This window comes from Alligator sinensis, unplaced genomic scaffold (genome assembly GCF_000455745.1).
Source record: "Alligator sinensis unplaced genomic scaffold, ASM45574v1 scaffold330_1, whole genome shotgun sequence".
Lineage (NCBI taxonomy): Eukaryota > Metazoa > Chordata > Crocodylia > Alligatoridae > Alligator > Alligator sinensis.
Genome location: NW_005842178.1, coordinates 285,097 through 305,197, shown reverse-complemented (window position 1 = coordinate 305,197; position 20,101 = coordinate 285,097). Strand labels below are relative to the sequence as shown.

The following is a 20,101-nucleotide window of genomic DNA, read 5'->3' as shown; positions in this document are numbered from 1 at the left end:
GGGGGGGCGGGTGAGCGGGCGGCAGAGCCGCACCGACAGCGGTGAGCGGGGCTGGAGGCTCCCGGTGCCCCCGGCGGGCAGGTGCGCGGAGCCGCCCTCCGGCCTCCCTTCCCTTCCCTTCCCTCCCCTCCCCTCCCCTGCGGGCGGGCGGGCTCTCCTCCGGGCGCCAGGCCGCAGGGGCGCTTTTGGGGTGCGGGCACCCGGGCCTCGTCCACCGCCCTCCTCCCTGGATGGCTCTCCGGCTTTTCCCATAGTCCGCTGGCGTCTCCCGAGGGCGCCTCGAGGCCAGCGAGCGCGACACCGCCGAGCCAGGGGTGTACCTGCTACCTGGTAGCGTTGGGACGCTGTGTTTTTGAGGTGCGCTTGCTTGCCATTTGTCGCAGAGGCCCGTCTTCCTCCTGAGAGCCGTTCCCTGCCCTCGGTCATCCTCCTGCAAGAGTTGCCCAGCTACCAGTCCATCCTGCGGCGCAGGGCGTCGGTGAAGGGGGCGCACGACTGGCAGCAGGGCAGCAGTGGCTACACCGGGGAGCACGGCCGGCCCGCGGGGGCGCAGAGCGGGGCCGCTGCGGGCTCGCTGCGAGAGCACCCGTTGAGCATCCCGCAGAAACGGAAACTCAGGTTAGAGCGATTTGTATTTTTTGGAAAGATGGTGTTTTTTGTTTAAGACGACCTTTGCTTTTCTTTTTTGCGCAGGGCATATGCTAAGGCAGGCAGAGATGGAATAGGCATCAAGTCCGTTCGCCAGATCCATTGCCCATGTAGCAAATGGGGCATTGAAAGGAAATGGTCTAGCTTTTTTATGCCAAAATATAGTCAGGGTTCGAATTGCACTTTGAGTCTTGGTGGTGGGGGAGGTCTGCAAAAAAAAATTGGGCCATCCGTCATGATGCCCTAATAACATCGGAGATTCCCCTCCTCCAGGTTATGATTTTCAGATCTTACGGGGGGCTGTCATCTCTTATGGGAGGGCTCAGCCCCCCCGAGCTCCCCCGTCATTTGAACCTTGAATGTAGTGTATGAAAAGCTACATCCTCTGTCAAATGCAAAGGTTATTTTGCGGTCAGATCATTGTTTTCTTTAGCTTTTCCTCCCTCCCATCTCTCTCTCTATATCTGTCTGCCATTTACTTTGGTTATAAGCTCGTTCAGGCAGATCCACCTTTTTTGTAAAGGCCCTGTCAGAGGATGTCTGGGCACTGAGTTGAACAACAGCCTGAGTCACTTTAATGAGATTAATTGGGTGCTGATTCCTGGCCTTGTAGCTTTGGCTAGGAAAATGAAAGTTCAAAGAGTATCTGGCCCTCAACCAATGAGAGTTCAGCTACTGGGAAAACTGGTAGGGGGAAGACCTGGTAGGGGAAAGACCTAGCTTATGTATGTCATGTTGTATGGAGTTTAATCCTGTAGGAAGTCAGGGCGGGGAGGAAGAAACATGACTAGTATGTTGAGTTGACATTATTTTGAAGAAATGAGGCTGAATCTCTGCAAAGAGGGACAGGAGAGTTTGCTGATGTAGGGGCTAGGGAGTTAGTACTAGCCTGCAAGTATCTAACCCCTGGCTCCTGTGTGCTTTGTCAAGATTGTTCATTATGAACAGATTGCGCAACAGCTGCCAACACTGTCTGCTCGGTAAGAGATGCCCAAGAAACTGAATAGTAAACTCCTCAAGCTGTGAATCAAAGTGTCTATGCCTCTATTAACACTGCATCCAGATGCAGCTCTGGTAGTTCTCCTGAGTGCCTGCTGGAAGACTGCATGTTGGGGCTTGTAGTTTCTGTAAACTGAAGTTCTGTGAGAGCAGTTGTAGCTTTATTTGAAGGTGATGTCAACTGCTGCCTGCTCATTTAATACAAATTAGGATTTCTCTCTGCTTTGTACCAAAATACCCACTCAGTACTCCACTGAATAGAATATGGAAATCATACTGGCATAGGGCACATGGCCCATTTGTTCCAGTGCAGCAAACAATGGGTCATTCAGTGGGTCTGCGTGTAGTAATGCACATAAGTATTTGCAAGATCAGGGCCTTTGTTTTCTACTGGTTTGGACTCCTTGTTAATTCTGTGCACTGCCTTTGAGCAATGGTGACAGGATATATTTTAGGGTATTTGCATGAGCTTCTGTGCTACACCCTGATTTTCTTTTCTTTTTTTGGTTGCTTGATTGCCCATCTCTTGTGTATGTATTTACTTAGAAAAAGCCATTGGGTTAAGGAGTGTTCTTTGCTCAAGAGTTCCCAGTACCAGTAACATGAGATTTGCTAGCTATGATGTGATTTTGTTTTTTTTGCAAAGCAGGCTTTCACTTATGATATCAAGCAGTATTCAGTATCTCATGTTACAGGTAAGACTTTTGAGAGTGCTTTTCAATTTTTAAAGCACCCTTACGCTCACACTCTGCTCACATCAGTTGGTTGTATTAAGGCTGAGGTTTCTTAGGCTTTTGGCCAAGACTAAGTGGAATATTCTTTCTACTGGGCAGTACATCTTCTCCTGGGGATTGTATCTTGTACTTGGAGGGGGAAGGACTTGGGTTTCATACAGTTTTTCCCATCTCTAGTTTTTATAGTTCCCATGATCATTTTCCCACTGAGCTTAGACGAGCAGTCCCCACTAGTAATAGACTAGTGAACATACTTGCTCTCTGTCTCTCCAGTGTCCCCTTGTCGAGCTGGTCTGACAAAGCATCGGTGAATAGTTCCATGGAAGCAAATGGGAATTTACTGGATGGATTAGGACCTAAACACAGCGCTTTTTATATTCAAATATGAACAATTAAAGGCAATATTCCCTTGAAACTTTTTATAACTTCATTAATGTAAATATGGGCTGTGTACCTGCAAGCTGAGCAGATAGCAGGTCCATTCATGTGTTTGTTTTTTTGCTAAATAAGATATTTATGGAACATAATAGTCAACTGAGCACCTCTCCATTACAGTTGGAGGTGAGTGTGGGGACATGAAAAACACTATTGAACTTGCATGTTCTTAAATCTTTTTACAAAGAGCGACAATCCTCTGCGACAGATTTTTTTGAAGAGGCTTTTTCTTTTGTGCGTTTTTATAAATTTGCTTTGATTTTTTTTTTGCGCGTTTACTATCTCCTTTGTTTGGAAGAAGAGATCACTTCACCCTCTGAACTACTACCCCCCTGTCCTGTCTCATTTAGTAACCAAATCAGGCATAGCTGAAAATTTAAAAATGTGAGAGTCAGAGGAGAGTGCCTTCCTTGTAGTTTAAGATCTGTGCTTGCTACTGCTTGCGTACACAGTATGAAAAATGATTCCTGTTCTATGGTGCTCTTATTCCACTGTCCCTTCGATATTACTTTGAGTGGTTAATATGGTCCTAGAACCATATTAAGCATATGTGCTACTTTCTAGAGAGAAGCCCTAGAAGAGAGCCCTGATTAATATCTAGATTGGGGAAAGACATAACCAGTAAAGAAACTGGTTTAGCTAAACTGATTTTAAAACTGGGTAGAAATGCTATATTACCCACAACTATAAAGCCTTGTCCTATTTTTACTGTCTCAGTTTCAAGACAGTTTTGCAACAGCACATCAGCTTACTTAAAACCAAGGCCTTGCTAAATGGCTTGATGACATATTTTGTTTGTACTACCATTTTGAAACTGGTTTAGGAAAAACATCAAGTTGCCATTTGTGGTATCATAGAATGCCTTTACACGTACTTCTGGAGTAAGTGCTTTAATTAGAGCAGCTCTGAGACCCACTCTAAATCGCTTGCGGTATGTTGTGTATTCAGCATCCCCATGGCAGCAGGGGCTTCAAAATGGTGGCAGGGGCGCTTTCACTAAAACTTGATAAACGAGCTTTAGTTAAACCGCCTCCACCGCTATTTTGGAGCATAGAGATGCTGAATACACGAGACATGAAGGCTGCTTTAGCACGCTTCAGCAGACTTGATTAATCCGATGCATGATTACAGCATGTTGAAGTAGCGTCCCCAGGCATCTGCAAGCACCCATACTGGGCTTAGCTTGCTTGCAAGCTATATCCTCCATGTAGGCAGACCCATTCATGTTAGAATATGTTCCTCAAGTTATTTGACATGTCCTGTTATAAGGTGCTAGTTATTGTTGGATTGTTGCATGTTTGGTTTATACTTAGTTAATTAAAACCTCTTCTATTCAATAATATTTTGATAGGATTATTCTAATTATTCACTATTTCTGTTGTTCTGGGCTCGCTCTCTACATAATTGAAAGATGGACCCTGTGTTGAGTAATTTTATTTTTAATTTACCTGTTTGCTAGAGACATTCAGCAGGCTAATATAAAATATTTGTCTGGATGGAATCAATGGAAACAGACCAGCAGGAAATCCTGGAAGAAGTTCCTAGAGGAAATCAAGGAGGCGGTATCCTACTTGGAGCTTTGGAGACACGACATCCACAGCATAGAGGGTATTAACCTTTTAATAGTCTCTCTTGCTCTAAATTTGTATTAAGCATACATTATAGTTAGCATATATATTTATATATGTCTCAAAAATATATATAGCTCTGCATGCGTATGTAATTCAGAAAAGAAGATGGCATGCTTGAGAGTTAGTAACATCAGTGATGCCCAGTCAGCTATGGCAAACCTTATTAATTCAAGAGACCAGACGACATAATATCATAAAGTTCATTTCACGGAATTAAAATGTCAGCATCTATTGTCAGTGTAATACCAAAAAAGATGCTATCTTTGAGTGTGCTTTACAGGAGATTACTCATACTTGAACAGTAATCTTATCTATTGTCTAAATAATTAAACCTTGCTTTAAAGATGATTGATAACCTGGACACACATTGTTCTATGTATTTCATCGAACTGGTAACAAATTGCAATTTGTCTGTTTCTTAAAAATAGCTTTACATTTTTGTCTTTTAGAATTCCTTTGTGTTGATTTTTAGTATTTTCAAAACTTGGGTCTTGAACACACAAGCCTGCAGGATAGGTGCTGTGCAGCCCAGATGGCAGCAGTGCAGATGCTCTATAATGTCCTGCTAAGCTACCTTAGTTCTGAGTCCGTCCATGCTGATTTGATCCCTGGTGCCTTTGCTGAGGCAACCAACTACTGGCTATTGTGTCATTTAGTATACATTGCACAACCAGCCAATAGGAACTTGGCAGAGGCATTTGCTTTGCTGGATGTGAGCCTCTGAACAGCTAACCAGTGAAAACAACTTCTAGTCCACTAATGTGGCTGGGTTTTTGAGTGGGTGACCTGGACCTAGTAGCGGTATATCCCATTACTGTTTCCCTGAGTTATTCAGTACCCATGCTGAAGGGATCAATATTGTCCATAAGCTTGAGGTGGTATAACTCTTGCTTTTGCTGCGAGCTGGGGGTAGGTCATCCTCCAGCAGTCTCACCAGCCTTGATTGACATTTTGCTAGCACCTTCTGAATTTGGCCTACTGAAACAGGAAATAACTTGCATTACAAGGGGCTGGACAAGACGGAGTAGGATTGCAAAAGCGGGGTGGAGGGTATGTCTGAGTACACTCCATTCCACATCACTTCCTTACAGCTCTGTAGTGTGTAAACGATGCCAGTGTTTGTTTCCTCCCTGCTGACTCAGAGGGTCATTTCAACAGTGATGTGGCATTGCAGAAAGCAGGTGGCACCTCAGTAGGTGGGTTTGAGTCTGAGTGAAAGGAGTCTAAGATTATATAATTTATTTTGTCCCGGTCAGAAGAAAGAGCTAATTAGATGTCCTTAAATTCTCCTCAGAATTTGGGCCCAAATCTTTGGTTTGTCCCTTCTTGTGTAGGTTGCTGTGATATGTGAGTGCAGTTAACTGTTAAAGCTATAATATTGCTTGAGGTGAGTCATATTTAACACTTACATGAAATCCCTGACTGAGCAGTTAAAAATGTTCTAGATAGTGAAAAGCTTGACTGAGAAAGGGAGGTGACATAGCTAAACTGGAAGGAAATCCCCTTGTGTTGACATACGCCGTGTCTCCACTTAAGAGCACTGCTGATGGAGCTGTGCAGGCACAGGTATAGTGGCAGAAGCACTGTAGTCCAGACAGTGCCAAATGGTATTCCCATTTCAGCTACCTCATTTAAATTCAGAACAAAATATTAACCTTATGGACTTTATCTCAGATTTAGCCCAGTGTAACTGAAATTAGAATCTGGCTCTGTTTGATATCAACAACAACAAAATCACTGTATATATTTTCTCTTCTTTTCAAAGGAAAATTTGGCACTGGCGTCCAGGCTTACTTCTCCTTCCTGCGCTTCCTAGTCATGTTGAATTTTGTAATCTTTGTCCTAATGTTCAGTTTTATTACACTTCCTACCATCATTTCTAAATATGGAGTTTTCAACAGTAGCTATGTTAAGGTTCCTCCAAGAAACATAGGTAAGCATCCCTTTGGTATTCTCTTATTATTTGTCAGAAATTCTGCAAGGGACATCAGTGTTGGTCTGTAAAAGCGCTTATTGTATTTGAGTTTCCTTGCACTCACAGTTAAATGGCTATTTAGTACTTTACTTTTTTTCCTCTTTCTTTTTTTTTGCAGAACCTCAATGCACAATTTATAATCCTGATGGCCCTAAGGGACTTGTTTACTTCTATTCTTACATAATAGATCTGCTCAGTGGTACTGTAAGTAATTAGATTTTCTTCTTTAATCCAGAGTAACACATAGGAAATTCAAATGGGTTTTATTAGAGGATAATTTTTGGTTTTTTTTTTTTTAATTGAGCATGCATATACATCACTAGGGAGGCAGCTTTTCCATCTCTCTATATGACAGATTGAGGTCTGTAAACTGCAGTCTGTTTGGACACACACCGGACGGCAGGGAACAACTACAGGCAGACCTGGACAGGTTGGACAAATGGGCAGAAAACAATAGAATGCAATTTAACAAGGGGAAATGCAAAGTGCTGCACCTAGGGAGGAAAAATGTCCAGCACACCTACTGCCTAGGAAATGACCTGCTTGGTAGCACGGAAGTGGAAAGGGATCTCGGAGTCCTAGTGGACTCCAAGATGAACATGAGTCGGCAGTGTGACAAAGTCATCGGCAAAGCTAACTGCAGTTTATCATGCATCAGCAGACGCATGACGAACAGAACCAAGGAGGTGATACTTCCCCTCTATCGGGCGCTGGTCAGACCGCAGTTGGAGTACTCCCCGTGGCCTTCTCCAGCCTCCACAAGAGAAGGTTGAGAGGCGACCTTGTGGCTGCCTATAAGTTCATCACGGGGGCACAGAAGGGAATTGGTAACGCTTTACTCACCAAGGCGTCCCTGGGGGTTACAAGAAATAATGGCCACAAGGTAGCAGAGAGCAGATTTAGATTGGACATTAGGAAGAACTTCACAGTTCGAGTGGCCAAGGTCTGGAACGGGCTCCCAAGGGAGGTGGTGCTCTCCCCTACCCTGCGGGTCTTCAAGAGGAGGTTAGATAGGCATCTGGCTGGGGTCATCTGAACCCAGCACTCCTTCCTGCCTGTGCAGGGGGTTGGACTCGATGATCTATTGAGGTCACTTCCAGCCCTAACATCTGTGGATCTATGGTTGTGGTCCAGGACACCCGCCTGGTCACAGGGCTATCTCTTTCTGATTCTTATTTTTAGCTGCTACATTGCATGAAAAAAATAACAAAAAAGGGAATTGGAGAATAGGGAGGACTGTGAGCGAACATCTCATGCTGACTGCAGATTGTTACAGCCACTTTGGGACCTGAAGAGGAATGTCTGTTTAACTGTGCTCAGCTCTTGGCAAAGCCAAGTTGACTGTAGCTTGATTTTTTTGATGTTGTTACTAATGTTGTTTTCACTTCAACTTTTCACAGGGTTTCCTAGAATTGACGAGTCTGTTCTATGGATATTATGCAATTGATAGTATAAAGATTGTTGTCATTAAGTACAATGTACCTCTTGCATACTTGTTGACTACATTTGCTTATCTTGCTTTAAGTCTCATCTGGATAGTGAAAAGGTAAAAATGCTGTTGGTATCTTTTTACTATTTGCTTTTGTACAGTTGATACTCTATCCCAGTATACAGAAAACGCACTGAATAATTTTCACACTCATATTGGTATGGAAATGAAGGTTTTGCTAAATCCGTTATAATAATTAATAACTCGTGGTATTTTCCTTCAGATACTTGCTGATTGTAGAGCAAAAGGAATATAAATTCCTTCTATAGGTTGCTTTTGAGGGATTCATTCAGCCATTGATCAATTGAAGCCAAAAAAAAAAAAAAGTCTTTAGGTTCAAGAGAACTAATTAAACTGAATCTTGTCTGGGATAAATAAATCTGGCTTCTGGATCTATGGTCTTGCATATCATGAAGCACATTGGGTGGGTGAAGTTTATGATTATGAGGTATTGTGTCCACAACTGAGCAGTCCTGAGCTGTCAGAATTTCGACTAATATAATGCACTGGAAAGTCGCATGTTTTTTAAATCTCTTTAAAAAGAGTTTGTGCCAGTAAAGGGAGGTAAAGCTGGCAGAGAGCTTCTGGGACACAAATATACTTTTGGAAATGTGCGGCTGCTAAGACTTACAGGAACTTTGAAGTCCCTTTTTGAGCTACTTAATGGTTCAGAATTATATTAACTTCAAGTTATATTTTTCCTCATGAGACCTTTGAGGTTTGATACTATTTTGTACCGGAGCTCAGATGATAAAATAGAAAAGATTAGTTTTTCCTGAGCAACACATTTTGCATGCGTGCATGCATGCATATTTGTTGATTAGTAAAGACTGTGTTTTATTGCTAAGTAGATTTTTGAAAGGATAAAAAGATCAAGTGATGAAATCTTAGTTCCTCTGTGCTTTTTCGGGGGGTGGGGAATAAATAAGACTTCGAATGGATGAAATCCTGTAACATCTTTCCTAGGTCTGTGGAAGGATTTAAACAAAACTTGGTGCGTGATGAAGATCAGTTTCAGAGTTACTGTAACAAAATCTTTGCAGGCTGGGACTTCTGCATTACAGATCTGAATGCTGCCCGGCTAAAGCATAGTAGTTTACAGTATGAGTTAAAAGTGAGTAACTTCCATTTTTGTTAGCACAGCTTGCTGTGTGTTGTGATGGTTAGGAAGAGGCACAAGACTTTGCACTTAAATAGGATAGGAAGGGAAGAACCTGCATCCTTTTACATGGTCGTCTGAACTAGCAGGCAGCCTGGGGCAAGCTTAGGACATGTACGGAGCCGTCCCCTACCACCAATGCCCAACTTCAGCTCCTGCTATTGCTTCTCTTAGTTATGTTTTCTGTGCTCCTCTCTGAATTTCCTAACAGAAAAAGCCATTGCAGGTTGGGCTGTAAGGTTGCAACATTGTAAGACATCACAGAGTAAAGCTTGCATGAAGATTATAGATGAATTGCAACATCATTGCTTTAAAAAAAAGTCCTGAGCTTTCAATTGGGTATTTCAGTGGCCTGTACACATGTTTGAATCATATTTTCTGAACAAGACATCCAGAGGGGTTTCCAACAGGACAAGGGGCTTTTAGCCCCCTGGGAACCTGATATATGGCATTTCTAGTGAAAGCCATACCTACTGTCTGCCCTCCACATGAGCTTGCTGCCTGATGTGTCTGGCAAAACGATGAACTTTGTGGAGAGACCTGCCCATTGCGCTTCTCCCTTTTGGCTCATCTTGTATATTGAAGTAGAAAGGTTTGGTAAAATCAGGATTGTCCAACTAGTTGTCCATGAGAGGGGTTAACCTGCAGCCTCAGGCTCCTACATGGTCACTGCTCCCCCCCATTGTTCCAGCTGTTATGATGGGGGGATCTTGCCGCCTCCTCTCTCTCTTGACTTTTGCTTCCTGACCCCCTCCTGGGGTAGGGGTCTGTACTTAGTCTGCGCACAGCCAGGGGAGGCAGAGCCAGGCTGTATGCCTGGCTGGAAGGACCCCAGGAGACTGCCCCCCTCTCCAAGGTATGTGAGGGGGTATGTGCAGCCTCACCCCACCACCACCACCCAAGTTGGACAGCCCTGCTATAAGCAAGAGTTATGGCCTCTGCATCACAAAATACAAGACTTGTCTTTTTTTCCCCTTCCCATAAAGCCTTTATTCATATGGTACCAGGACCCCCATCAGTTAATCCTAATTGGAGAGTCTAAAATGGCACCAGCTGGGTTACAACTCAGTTGCTGTGTCTACATTGCAGATTGCAGCGCAGTATAGAGACACCAGTTTGGGTTTTAAACTAGCTATTTTGGGTGCCAGAAGCTCAGCTAAACCGCTCCTCAGTTTAGGATAAAGCTAGCTCAGGTCTTCGGTACAGATCCAAGTAAAGCTTCCTGCTGGAGATTGAATTTCTAGTGAAAGTCTGCAGTCTAATCTCAGGTAAGCAGGGTGCAGGTCAGGTGTCCTTGAATGCTATTCCACATGTGTCAGCAGACCACATACTACAGTAAGCACCAGCCCTGTGTTTGCTTCCCAAATCCCATATCTTAAATAAAATGAGCAGAGAGATGGGATTTCTTCCCCAGGGGTAATCCTGTCGGCTCTGGAGGGGGAGTCAATTTAATGGCATGATGGTGCCCCTCTGCTGTATTTGATCGGGGGATGAAAAATTAACTTTGCTAAGGTCACCGGCCTTAAAAACCTTTGCAGTTTTCATATGTTACATTCACTTATAATTCTTCCTAATTACAGTGAGTTCTTATTTTATATGTTCAGCTATGATCATAAGTCCTGTTAATGATAAGGAATGTTGAACATTATTATTATATTTTTTTCATTATGCAGCCAAAAAATTTGCTGCGGCTTTTGTAGAACAAACAGAAACCCAGGTTATGGACTCGAAATGAAACCCTGGTTGTTGACCCAAACTTTGTACTAGCTAATTAGTTTATGTGATAGACGTGAGGGAGTGTTTTTTCAGTTAGCACGTTAGAATCCCCAGGACAGGTCACAAGGCACTGCCAATATGAATATAATTTGAAGTGGAGACAGCTGTGCTCTCCACCCCCCTCCCCTTCCTGCCTCTTCCCTCCCCTCCCCCTTTGAAATCAAGTATTCGCTGTCGGACCCTTAAAGTACACACAAACACATGCTCTTATTGCTGTTGTTGATGTGTTTTATTGCCCTGACAGTGAATATAAGGGGAGAGCAAAAATTTCTGCTTTGGAATAAAGGTTTGTCAACCTGGAAAGACCAGGAAACACTGGTTTATGGAGAGTTGCATTGAAACCAATTAAAAGACTCCTGCCTCATTAAAGTTTGAACCAGGCCGCAAATGTATATGTTCTTAGGATAAGATAGACAGTATATGCACATCTTTGTCTCAGTCAGAAGTTCCAGGTATAGGTGACGCATACACAGTTTGTTTTGCATTGTTCAACCTCACATTGAGTTTTCTTTTGTTTGTAGACAGACTTGGAGGAAGAAAGACTAAGGCAAAAAATAGCTGAAAGGACAACGCAAGAAAAGCTGCGCATCTACTGTCTGAGAATATTTTTAAACATCATAGTCCTCGGGGTTTTGTTAGGATGCTTTTACTCTATCTATAGCGCAACTGTCTTCTCACAAGAACTTATTTCCAGTGTAGGTATCAGAGTGACAATTAGACCAAATCTTGATAGCACAAACACCCACAATGGAATGAAGTATTTGGTATAACAGCACTTCGTTTTTGAACATCCTTCCATGCAAACTGGCTGGATCCCAAAACATTCATTAGTTAACTAATTACCTTTAAATGGGAAAAGCAGTTGAGAGGTGCTGCAGAAGGAGAAAAATGGTCATTTCAACTGGGACCTAAAATGAGAGGATGTGAAGACATGGGAAGGTTGTTCGAATGGTGGGAACTTCATGTAGAAGAGCAAGTTTTTGTATCAGCAGTCTCCAGAATATTTTCTGGCAGGACACAGAGGAAGTGTGGAATTTCAGAGATACACTGCAGGGAGGCTTCCCTTTTTTAAGCCAGCAGCAACTGGGAAGTCTCTAAAGAAACACCCCACTGGGGCAGAGGAAGCAACTGTGATAAGATGATAGTGCTAGAAAAAAGAGGAGGAGGTGGCAGGACAGAGGATCTCTGTGTGTGTGATATACAGTGAGTGAAGTTCTGGCACCCTGCAAATCAGCTGGGGCAGCCCAAAATTGGGCAGGTCAGGGGAATTGCTGCAGGCAGGAGTGGGAATTAACAGGTGCTATCATGCCTTTATTAAACTCTAACAAAAGCTGCCAGTGGTATTTTGCATGTACTTGGAACCTGCTTCTCTTGGGAACTGTAAATGAAGTGGCGTGCCTGTATGGATGGAGATATTGGAAGGGATGGAGAAATGCAGTTTTGTCAGTAAAAGCCTATTTGCACTTCTGGGAGACTGGGGTGGAGAATGGGAGACTGGAATGAAAGTTGATGCCAGATAGTGCTGGATGACTGGAGCTGAGGGGAGCCAGCAGAGAACAGAACCAGAGAAATGTGTATGTCTGAGACATTTCCTCTCTTTTCTGCAGGACAATGACAGCACTGCTGAAGATAACCTCCTGGTGCAATATCTCCCTTCCATAGTGATTACCCTGGCCAACTTTATTGCTCCTCAGATCTTTGCAGTTATAATTGGACTAGAGGACTATTCCCCAGCCTTTGAAATCAGGCTGACATTGATGCGGTAAGCGCACTAATGCCATAAATATTTTGGGCATTGCCGTGGCAGCTGGGCTTGTTCTTCATAGACTAGAAACATCCCCAAACTAGGGAGCACAGATTTGCTTCCCAGCAAGAGGGTCTAGTTTGGCAGGGAGCAGCCAGAATTGCTTGATTTCAAACAATCCACCACTCTGTTTGACAATGTCAGGATAATGTAGTTGCTCCTCTAGTTGTGTTTGTGTTTATGTGGTTTCAGTGCTTACCCTGATCTAACTTGGGTGATGGGGAGGGGAAGGGGAAAAAATAAAATCGCATGACACTTCTCAGCAGTGGAGTATAGATGTTTACAGTGTCCACCCATAAAGCACCAGTTCTGGGTCAGCAACAGTGTATGTTGTCAGCAGCTCTACTCATATTACCGCCCTGCACTGAGAAGGGTAGGAGGAGGACCCCACAAGAAGTTAAGGTTAAGTGGTCTGTCCATAAGATAATGTAAGATAAGAAATGGCAAAGAACTGAGTCAGTGGCATAAGGCAATAAGAGAGAAGTAGCCAGGACTCTTGCTGTCCCAAAGTTCAGGCCTTATGGAGCACTTGTATGTAAAGGACCTCCTCCAATCCCTCATCATGGTGAAAAGACTCCTAGGGACTCCAGGCCCTAAAACTGTGACCTTACTCATTGCTTGGAGCTCAGGGTTCTCTCATTCCACCAGGTGTGTCTTCGTACGGCTGGCCAACATTGGAGTGCTCCTGTTTTCCCTGGGGACACAAATCTCATCCTGTGCTACTGCAAAGTGCAAGGCCTGTGGATACAATTACGAGCTGTACCCTGTAAGCACACTTAACGTTTGTGTTTAAGCAATCTGAGCTGCCAAATAAGCTAGGAGAATGTTTGCATGTCAGGTATTCAGAGTTGATGTTCACTTTAAGACATGCTTGTTTTAATATCCTCCTGGAGAGGCACTAGTTTGTTTGCTGTCTGTCTCCCGCATGAGGTGGGATTTGATCCTCTTCTCCCAGATCTTTACTAGGCTCTGAATTAGGCCTTGGGTTGCTGTACACATTTGGGGCCAGACTGTAATCAGAGCAGTAGTACAACAGGAAATATTAAAGTTCTTAAACCTATGTGCATCTGTTAGGGCAAAACCCTGATTGTATTCAGGCCAATAAGATGGATCCTGCACAGAAGATCAACTGGAATGGAACTATAGCACCTTATACTAACTTTTAAAATAATCAGTGGCCATAAGGCAGCTGGAGAGAAAAGCATTTTATAAATATCAATGGATAGAATTTAACTGTTATGTCAGTAGTAGACTTTGAAGTTGGTTGGTTGTTGTGCTTGACGGATTTATTTTGTAGTTACAGTTTAAGTTCTTTAACTTTGTTTTTCCTGTTTGCTTTTATAGTGCTGGGAGTCTCGAGTTGGGCAGGAGATGTATAAACTGATGATTTTTGATTTCCTTATCATTTTTGCTGTGACAGTCTTTGTTGATTTTCCTAGAAAGTAAGTATCAGCATGTATTGAGTGTTCCTTTTGCATCTTTCTAACCAGGTTTCCAGTTAGAAGCAACTTAATGGCTGGACAAATTACCTAAACAGTTGTCTATGTGATTCTTGTTTCTTCAGCCTTATTCGCATTTTAAGATTTGTTTAATGCTTAACGTACAAAAGCCTTAAATGAACTCAGTATATATTATTGATGTTCTGGGGGTTGTTAGTTTTATGATTTGAATTTGGAACTTATGCTTTATTTTGTGTGATGTCTTTTTAGGTTGATAGTTACCTACTGCTCTGCAAGGGCATTTCAGTGGTGCGGGCTTCAGGAGTTCAGGATCCCGGAGAATGTGCTGGAAATTATTTATGGGCAGACGATCTGCTGGATTGGAACCTTTTATTCACCCCTTCTTCCTGCAATAGCAACTCTCAAATATTTTATTGTCTTCTATATAAAAAAGGTAGAGAAGGATTGTGGTAAATAAGATAAAGTGCATAGATCTCTGTAGCCTTTGTACTTAAACAACCTACAAATGCTATTGATTTTAGCAGACACTGAAGGTACAGCTTACTGGAAATGAGATAATATGACCCCAAGTTCTGGGTAGCTTTGTGCTTTAAAAAAGTAGGTATTTAACTTTGAAAGGATCAAGAAAATGCCATGTTTAATGGTCTGCTCATCAATTATTTGTTCATTTGATAAGAAAAACTTGCTGTGTGGTAAAGTTACTGTACAACACTTTCTCACCATAGTTTATTTACCAGCATCAGAGTTGAGAGACTGCTCTCTATTCAGTTCAGTCCTAAACAATGAAAATCTAAGGTGTTGCTCATTTCCCTGGCTCTTGTGTATCATAAACTTGGAATCTGTCCTGACAGTTCCTTTTGTGCAGTTAGTCCCTGCTGGCAAACTTCTTAGCAAACTTTATTAGTTTGCTAAAGTGAACATGATGAGTGAGGGTTTAGAACAGGGGTAGGCAATGTTTTTTGGCTAGAGTGCTGAAAAACACCACAATGTCTACCTTGGAAGGTGCCGGAGTGCTGGCATGCCAGAAAAACAAAATGAGGGCAGGGGGTACATGGCAGGATGCCCGGCTTCTGCCCCGGCCTCCCAGCCCGGACTTTGTGGCTGTCAGCAGCTACCCTGACTCTGGGTAGCTGCTGGAGCCAGGGCTGCTCTCAGCAGGGCTTGCAGCATCTCAGCTGCCTCCTGGGAGCAGCCCGGGCTCCTAGCTGGCAGCAGCTACCCAGAGCTGGGGCCGGCTGCAGCTGGGAGGTTGCGAACAGCTGTGCTGAGCTCCAGAGCCCCCTCTGTATCGGCGCGTGCACACGTGCCTCTGAGTGGGCAGTGGGGGAGGGGCCTGAGGCAGCGCAACCCCGGTCTCTCCCCCACTCCCGGCACAGAGCTGGTGACTAGGCTCTGGAGCCCAGCACAGCTGTTTGCAGCCTCCTGGCCTGGGTGCGTGGGGCCCCAGCTCTGGGTAGCTGCTACCAGCCGGGAGTCCAGGCTGCTCCCAGCAGGCAGCTGGGATGCTCCAAGCCCTGCTGGGAACAGCCCGGGCTCCATCGCTGGCAGCAGCTATCCAGAGCTGGGGCTAGCCGTGGTGTGCTGAGCAAAATGGCCTCGCGTGCCATGCTTGGCACGTGTGCCGACCCCTGGTTTAGAAATTAACAGTGAAGGCCCCAGTCCTGGAACGTGCTCCGTCTGGGCAGACATCACTACCCTTACAAGTGCTGTACATAGACATAAAGACGCACCACTTCTGTAGGACCTTGGCTCTAAGGACAACTGTAGGGAAAATTTCCTGGAGGTGTACGTCCAAGCAGAGCAAGGCAGTGACATGCAGTTAGCTGAGCTACTTCTGTTCATGCTGACACCCACCAGGAGAAGGGTTACTGCAGTGTTGCACTGGGGCTAATATTCTTGATGACAAACAGTGCTGGTGAACTCATCTGTATGTTTCCATCTTTGAAGCTGGTGCTGGGAATGTATCTGGGGGTGGAGGTAGGATAGAATGATAGCTATTGCAATAGGAAAAACCACTGACACTTCAGGGGGTTTATATTTCTCTTCCTTCTTCTCCAGATAAGTTTGATGCATACATGTAAACCTTCAACAAGGCCTTTCAGAGCATCTAGTTCTCACTTTTTCTTCCTGTTGGTGCTGTTGATTGGGCTCATGCTGGCTTTTATCCCCTTGGGACTCAGCATGGCTCAGTAAGTGATGATTTCATATTTATAAAGTTTTATTTTATTTATTTATTTGCTTGCTTGAAATTTGTTGAAGGGTGGACTCATTTTTAAATGATACATTAGAAGAAAATACACCTACATACAATGCAAAAGGAAATAAATACTTATTGACAATGAGCTTTTCTGTTTTCAAAAATGCATTGTAATTCAAACCAAAGGAACTTATGTGCTCAGTAAGACTGGGTTTTTACGTTGATGCAGCTAGCAATGAGAGGGTCCAGAGGAGGGCCACTTGCATGGTCAAGGGGCACCAGGGCAGGCCTTATGAGGAGAGGCTGAAGGGCCTAAACCTATTCAGCCTCCACAAGAGAAGGCTGAGAGGGGATCTGGTGGCCATTGACAAACTCACCGGGGGGACCAGCAAGAATTGGGGGAGGCTCTGTTCCCCCGGGCACCACCCGGGGTTACTAGGAATAATGGCCACAAATTGTTAGAGAGAAGGTTCAGGCTGGACATCACTTTACAGTTAGGGCTGCCAGGCTCTGGAATGGGCTCCCAAGGGAGGTAGTGCTCTTTCCTACCTTGGGGGCCTTCAAGAGGAGGCTGGACAGACATTTGGCTGGGGAAATATGACTGCGGCACTTGTTCCTGCCTGGGTCGGACCTGATGGTCTGTTTAGGTCCCTTCCAGCCCTAAGCACTATGAAACTATAAACTATGAAACTATTGCCTCTTTGTTTTTCAGTACAGCCTCTCTCTTCTGTTTGGATTTTTTAACAGGATCCCCTCCTCTAAAGCATGTGGGCCATTTATTAATTTCAATACTTCGTGGGCTGTTATTCCAGATACAGTAGATGGACTTCCAACAGGACTTCAGAAGTTCCTTTATGGGATAGCATCAGAAGCCTTTGCAGTGCCTTTCTTCATAGTTATGTGGTGAGTGCTGCGGAGAGCTGTTTTGGCCTGCAACTTTGGTTTCATCCATGCAGTTGTGCAGTTCAGTTCTCTATGTAATGTGTAAGTCCAGTTTTATTTGGCAGTCTCCTCACCTGGTAAAAGACCTGTAATAGAGGAGTTTATCTTCATTAACTGTTACGCAAGTATAACAGGGAGCTAGGAGCTTTCTGCTCCTGGATGCCAACTTAACTGCCAGCCATTTTGCACACTGGCATGGCAGGCACAGATGCTTTCTTCCTCAAAAACTGCACTTGTGTAAACTTCACCAGTTTAAGGAACTGAGTTTACAAGGCTGCTACTTGACCCAAGTTTCCAGACAGACCAGTCCAAAACATAAGTTTTCAGTTTATCTTGCTATTTTAATTGATCTTCAGAAGCTTATTCACAGAGGCTTTTTGTGGCTTTTATGCTTGAGAAACCATGTGGTACATGCAACTGTCTGTCTGAAAGACCCTACTCTGGAAAGGGACCTACTTCACAAAGCACTTAAAACATAAGGTTGAAGTGCTTCCCTGTGTTGGCATTGTAACTAAGTAATCAGGAACTTTTCTTATCTTTCCTCCTCTCAGTTTCCCCTTAGCATTTTTCTGAAATAAATGGTCATCTGTGCCAGATGTTTGTTGATATTGAGTTTTGAATTCTTGGGAAGGGGCCACCATGACAGTTCTCTGATAAGCCAGTAAGCATCTGCAGCACCTGTTTCCCTACTACCTCCTGTTATTTCTCAGACAGTGAGTCTTATTCTGAGTCAGACTTACATGGGGTGCATCTCTAGTAAGACTTCTGAAATTAATTTGAAATTGATGTGACTACAAATTAAGGGTTAAAAACTGCACTTAAGGCAAAGTTACTTTGGGACGGCTCCTAGCTGACATTGACCTTCTCTGGGAGCCTCCCTTCAGGGCAGTGGGGGAGCTGATGGTCCTGAGAGGGGTCAGAGGACATGACCTTCTAACCCCATAGATCTCAGAGCAGTCTGCAAGAGGCTTTGCCCCTTTCATTTTGTTGCCTCCTGAGTCTCACCTGCCTATACCAATCTTTCAGCAATCCTTTGTCTACAGACCATCTCAGCCATGGCTGTGCCCTGCGCATCCCAGCTGCATGTTGATTCTTCAGCAGTCCTTCTACCTGAAGTAACTGCACCAAGCCACCAACACTTTTCTCTGTTTCACACTATATACAAGTCCTGAAAAGTTCTTTATGAATTTTAACATGTGTAGGATAGTAACATGCTGGTTTCCTGTTGTTTGCAGCCTCATGATGTTCTATTTCATTGCCTTGGCTGAAGCGCATAAACGGGTTGTTAATCAACTCAAGGAACAACTGGTTATGGTAAGATCTGATAACGTGTCTTTATTTCGCCCACCCCAACTTTTTCCGCTATGTTGCACTAGAGTGCAGTCAGGTGTGAAAAGGAACAAAGTGTTTTGTATGAATAACAGGGTCCCTTCACAGGGAGACAGTTCTAGGCACTGAAAGTCTCTTTAAACTAGCCAGGGAAAGGCCTAACAAGAATCCCAATGGCTGGGAGTTAAAACCAGACAAATTCAAATTAGAAATAAGGCAGAAGTTTTGAACAACACTGGAACACATTTATCAGGGAAGTGGTAGATTCTCCATCTTTTGACGCTTTCATGGTAGGATGTCTTTTAGGAGGGTACACATTAACCAAACACCAGTCACTGTGTACAAGACAGGGATAACTGAACGAAATTATTCCCTGTCTGGGGCTATGCAGGAGTTCAGACTGGCTAATCTAATTTTTTTTCTCCAAAAAGGTTTATGTTGGTGAGTTTAAGTAAATTCCATTGCTGTATATACTACAGTGACTAAAACCGTTCCCCATGTATAGTCTGTATGTATGGTTTATTGGGATGTCTGTGTCCAAATCCATGTCTACAAATATGGTCCACTGCCATGTATTATTAAATCATGCACTTATATTACGCAAGTGAGTTGTGGGCTGGTTACATTAGGAATGACTGATTTGAGAAACTACTGTGCATAAGGCTAAGCTGTCCTAGCTGGAATCAATGCCTATTAAGCTCTAAGGATGGACTCCAACACTTGCTATTTAAGGCTGCTTACAGGTGTAAAAAACCCCCAAACAGGTGCTTTAATTTAAACTCTGCGCACTCCTGTGCTGAGCCCAGTACATGCCCAGAAGAGATATTGTGTTAATTGGACCTGGCTTGCCCAACGTTTGTATAGATCAGGTACTTCAGTGGTGCTTTTAGCTAATAGCTGATCGAATCAATTTTAGATGAAAGGGCCAAAAAGCCCACCTGTGCAGCGGGGCTGTAGCACTCAATTTATACAGACACCACAGAGCTGGGTCAAACCAGCAGGCTGCTGCTTCCAGTAAAGCTTTCTTCCTCTCCCCCCCCCGTCAGCAGCCTAAATGTAATAGGGGAGAGAAGGTTATGTTTGTTAACATATATTGGAGATGAGATTTTTAAAAGTAGTGACTGAGAAGCACAAGTGCCTTTGAAAATGAAGGTATTTTGCTCCTAATTCACTTGGGATATGAACACATTATCATAAGTTAAAAGGGGATGGGGGTCTACTGTGTGCCAGCTGCACCATGGTAACTCTCCATCTCTAGCCCAGTTGGGGCCAACCATTTTGGCAGGTGTGCCATAGATAAGTCCGCTTCCCCAAATGCCACTCTTATCACCTTCCTCTGCCCACTCTGCTCTGCTTTTTCCACCCAGCCCTGTGCTCCCTGCCCAATTTGCTGCTCTGCTTTCTGCTTCTTCCCTGTGCTTCCTGCCCGATTTTTTGCTTCTTTGCTTTCTGCTTCCTTCCCTTCCTGCCATTTTGCTGCCAGCCCCCTCCCCAGTCTGCTGCATGCTGTGCACACAGGCTAC

General features: G+C 44.0%; 1 protein-coding gene across 1 annotated transcript in view; it reads left to right on the top strand.

Annotated features, from left to right (window-relative positions):
- Window positions 1-4: 4 nt before the first annotated feature.
- Window positions 5-20,101, top strand: part of TMC7 (transmembrane channel like 7) — a gene marked incomplete at its 5' end in the record, with an annotated part of 22,643 nt that continues 2,546 nt past the window's right edge. The window contains 15 exons of the mRNA XM_006026125.1: window positions 5-41; window positions 384-618; window positions 4,276-4,424; window positions 6,213-6,380; window positions 6,541-6,626; window positions 7,823-7,968; window positions 8,878-9,025; window positions 11,368-11,541; window positions 12,454-12,608; window positions 13,299-13,416; window positions 13,995-14,092; window positions 14,360-14,543; window positions 16,169-16,299; window positions 17,055-17,210; window positions 18,485-18,563. Of these exons, the coding sequence (XP_006026187.1) occupies window positions 5-41; window positions 384-618; window positions 4,276-4,424; window positions 6,213-6,380; window positions 6,541-6,626; window positions 7,823-7,968; window positions 8,878-9,025; window positions 11,368-11,541; window positions 12,454-12,608; window positions 13,299-13,416; window positions 13,995-14,092; window positions 14,360-14,543; window positions 16,169-16,299; window positions 17,055-17,210; window positions 18,485-18,563 (2,064 nt within the window). The remainder of the gene's footprint in view (window positions 42-383; window positions 619-4,275; window positions 4,425-6,212; window positions 6,381-6,540; window positions 6,627-7,822; window positions 7,969-8,877; window positions 9,026-11,367; window positions 11,542-12,453; window positions 12,609-13,298; window positions 13,417-13,994; window positions 14,093-14,359; window positions 14,544-16,168; window positions 16,300-17,054; window positions 17,211-18,484; window positions 18,564-20,101) is intronic.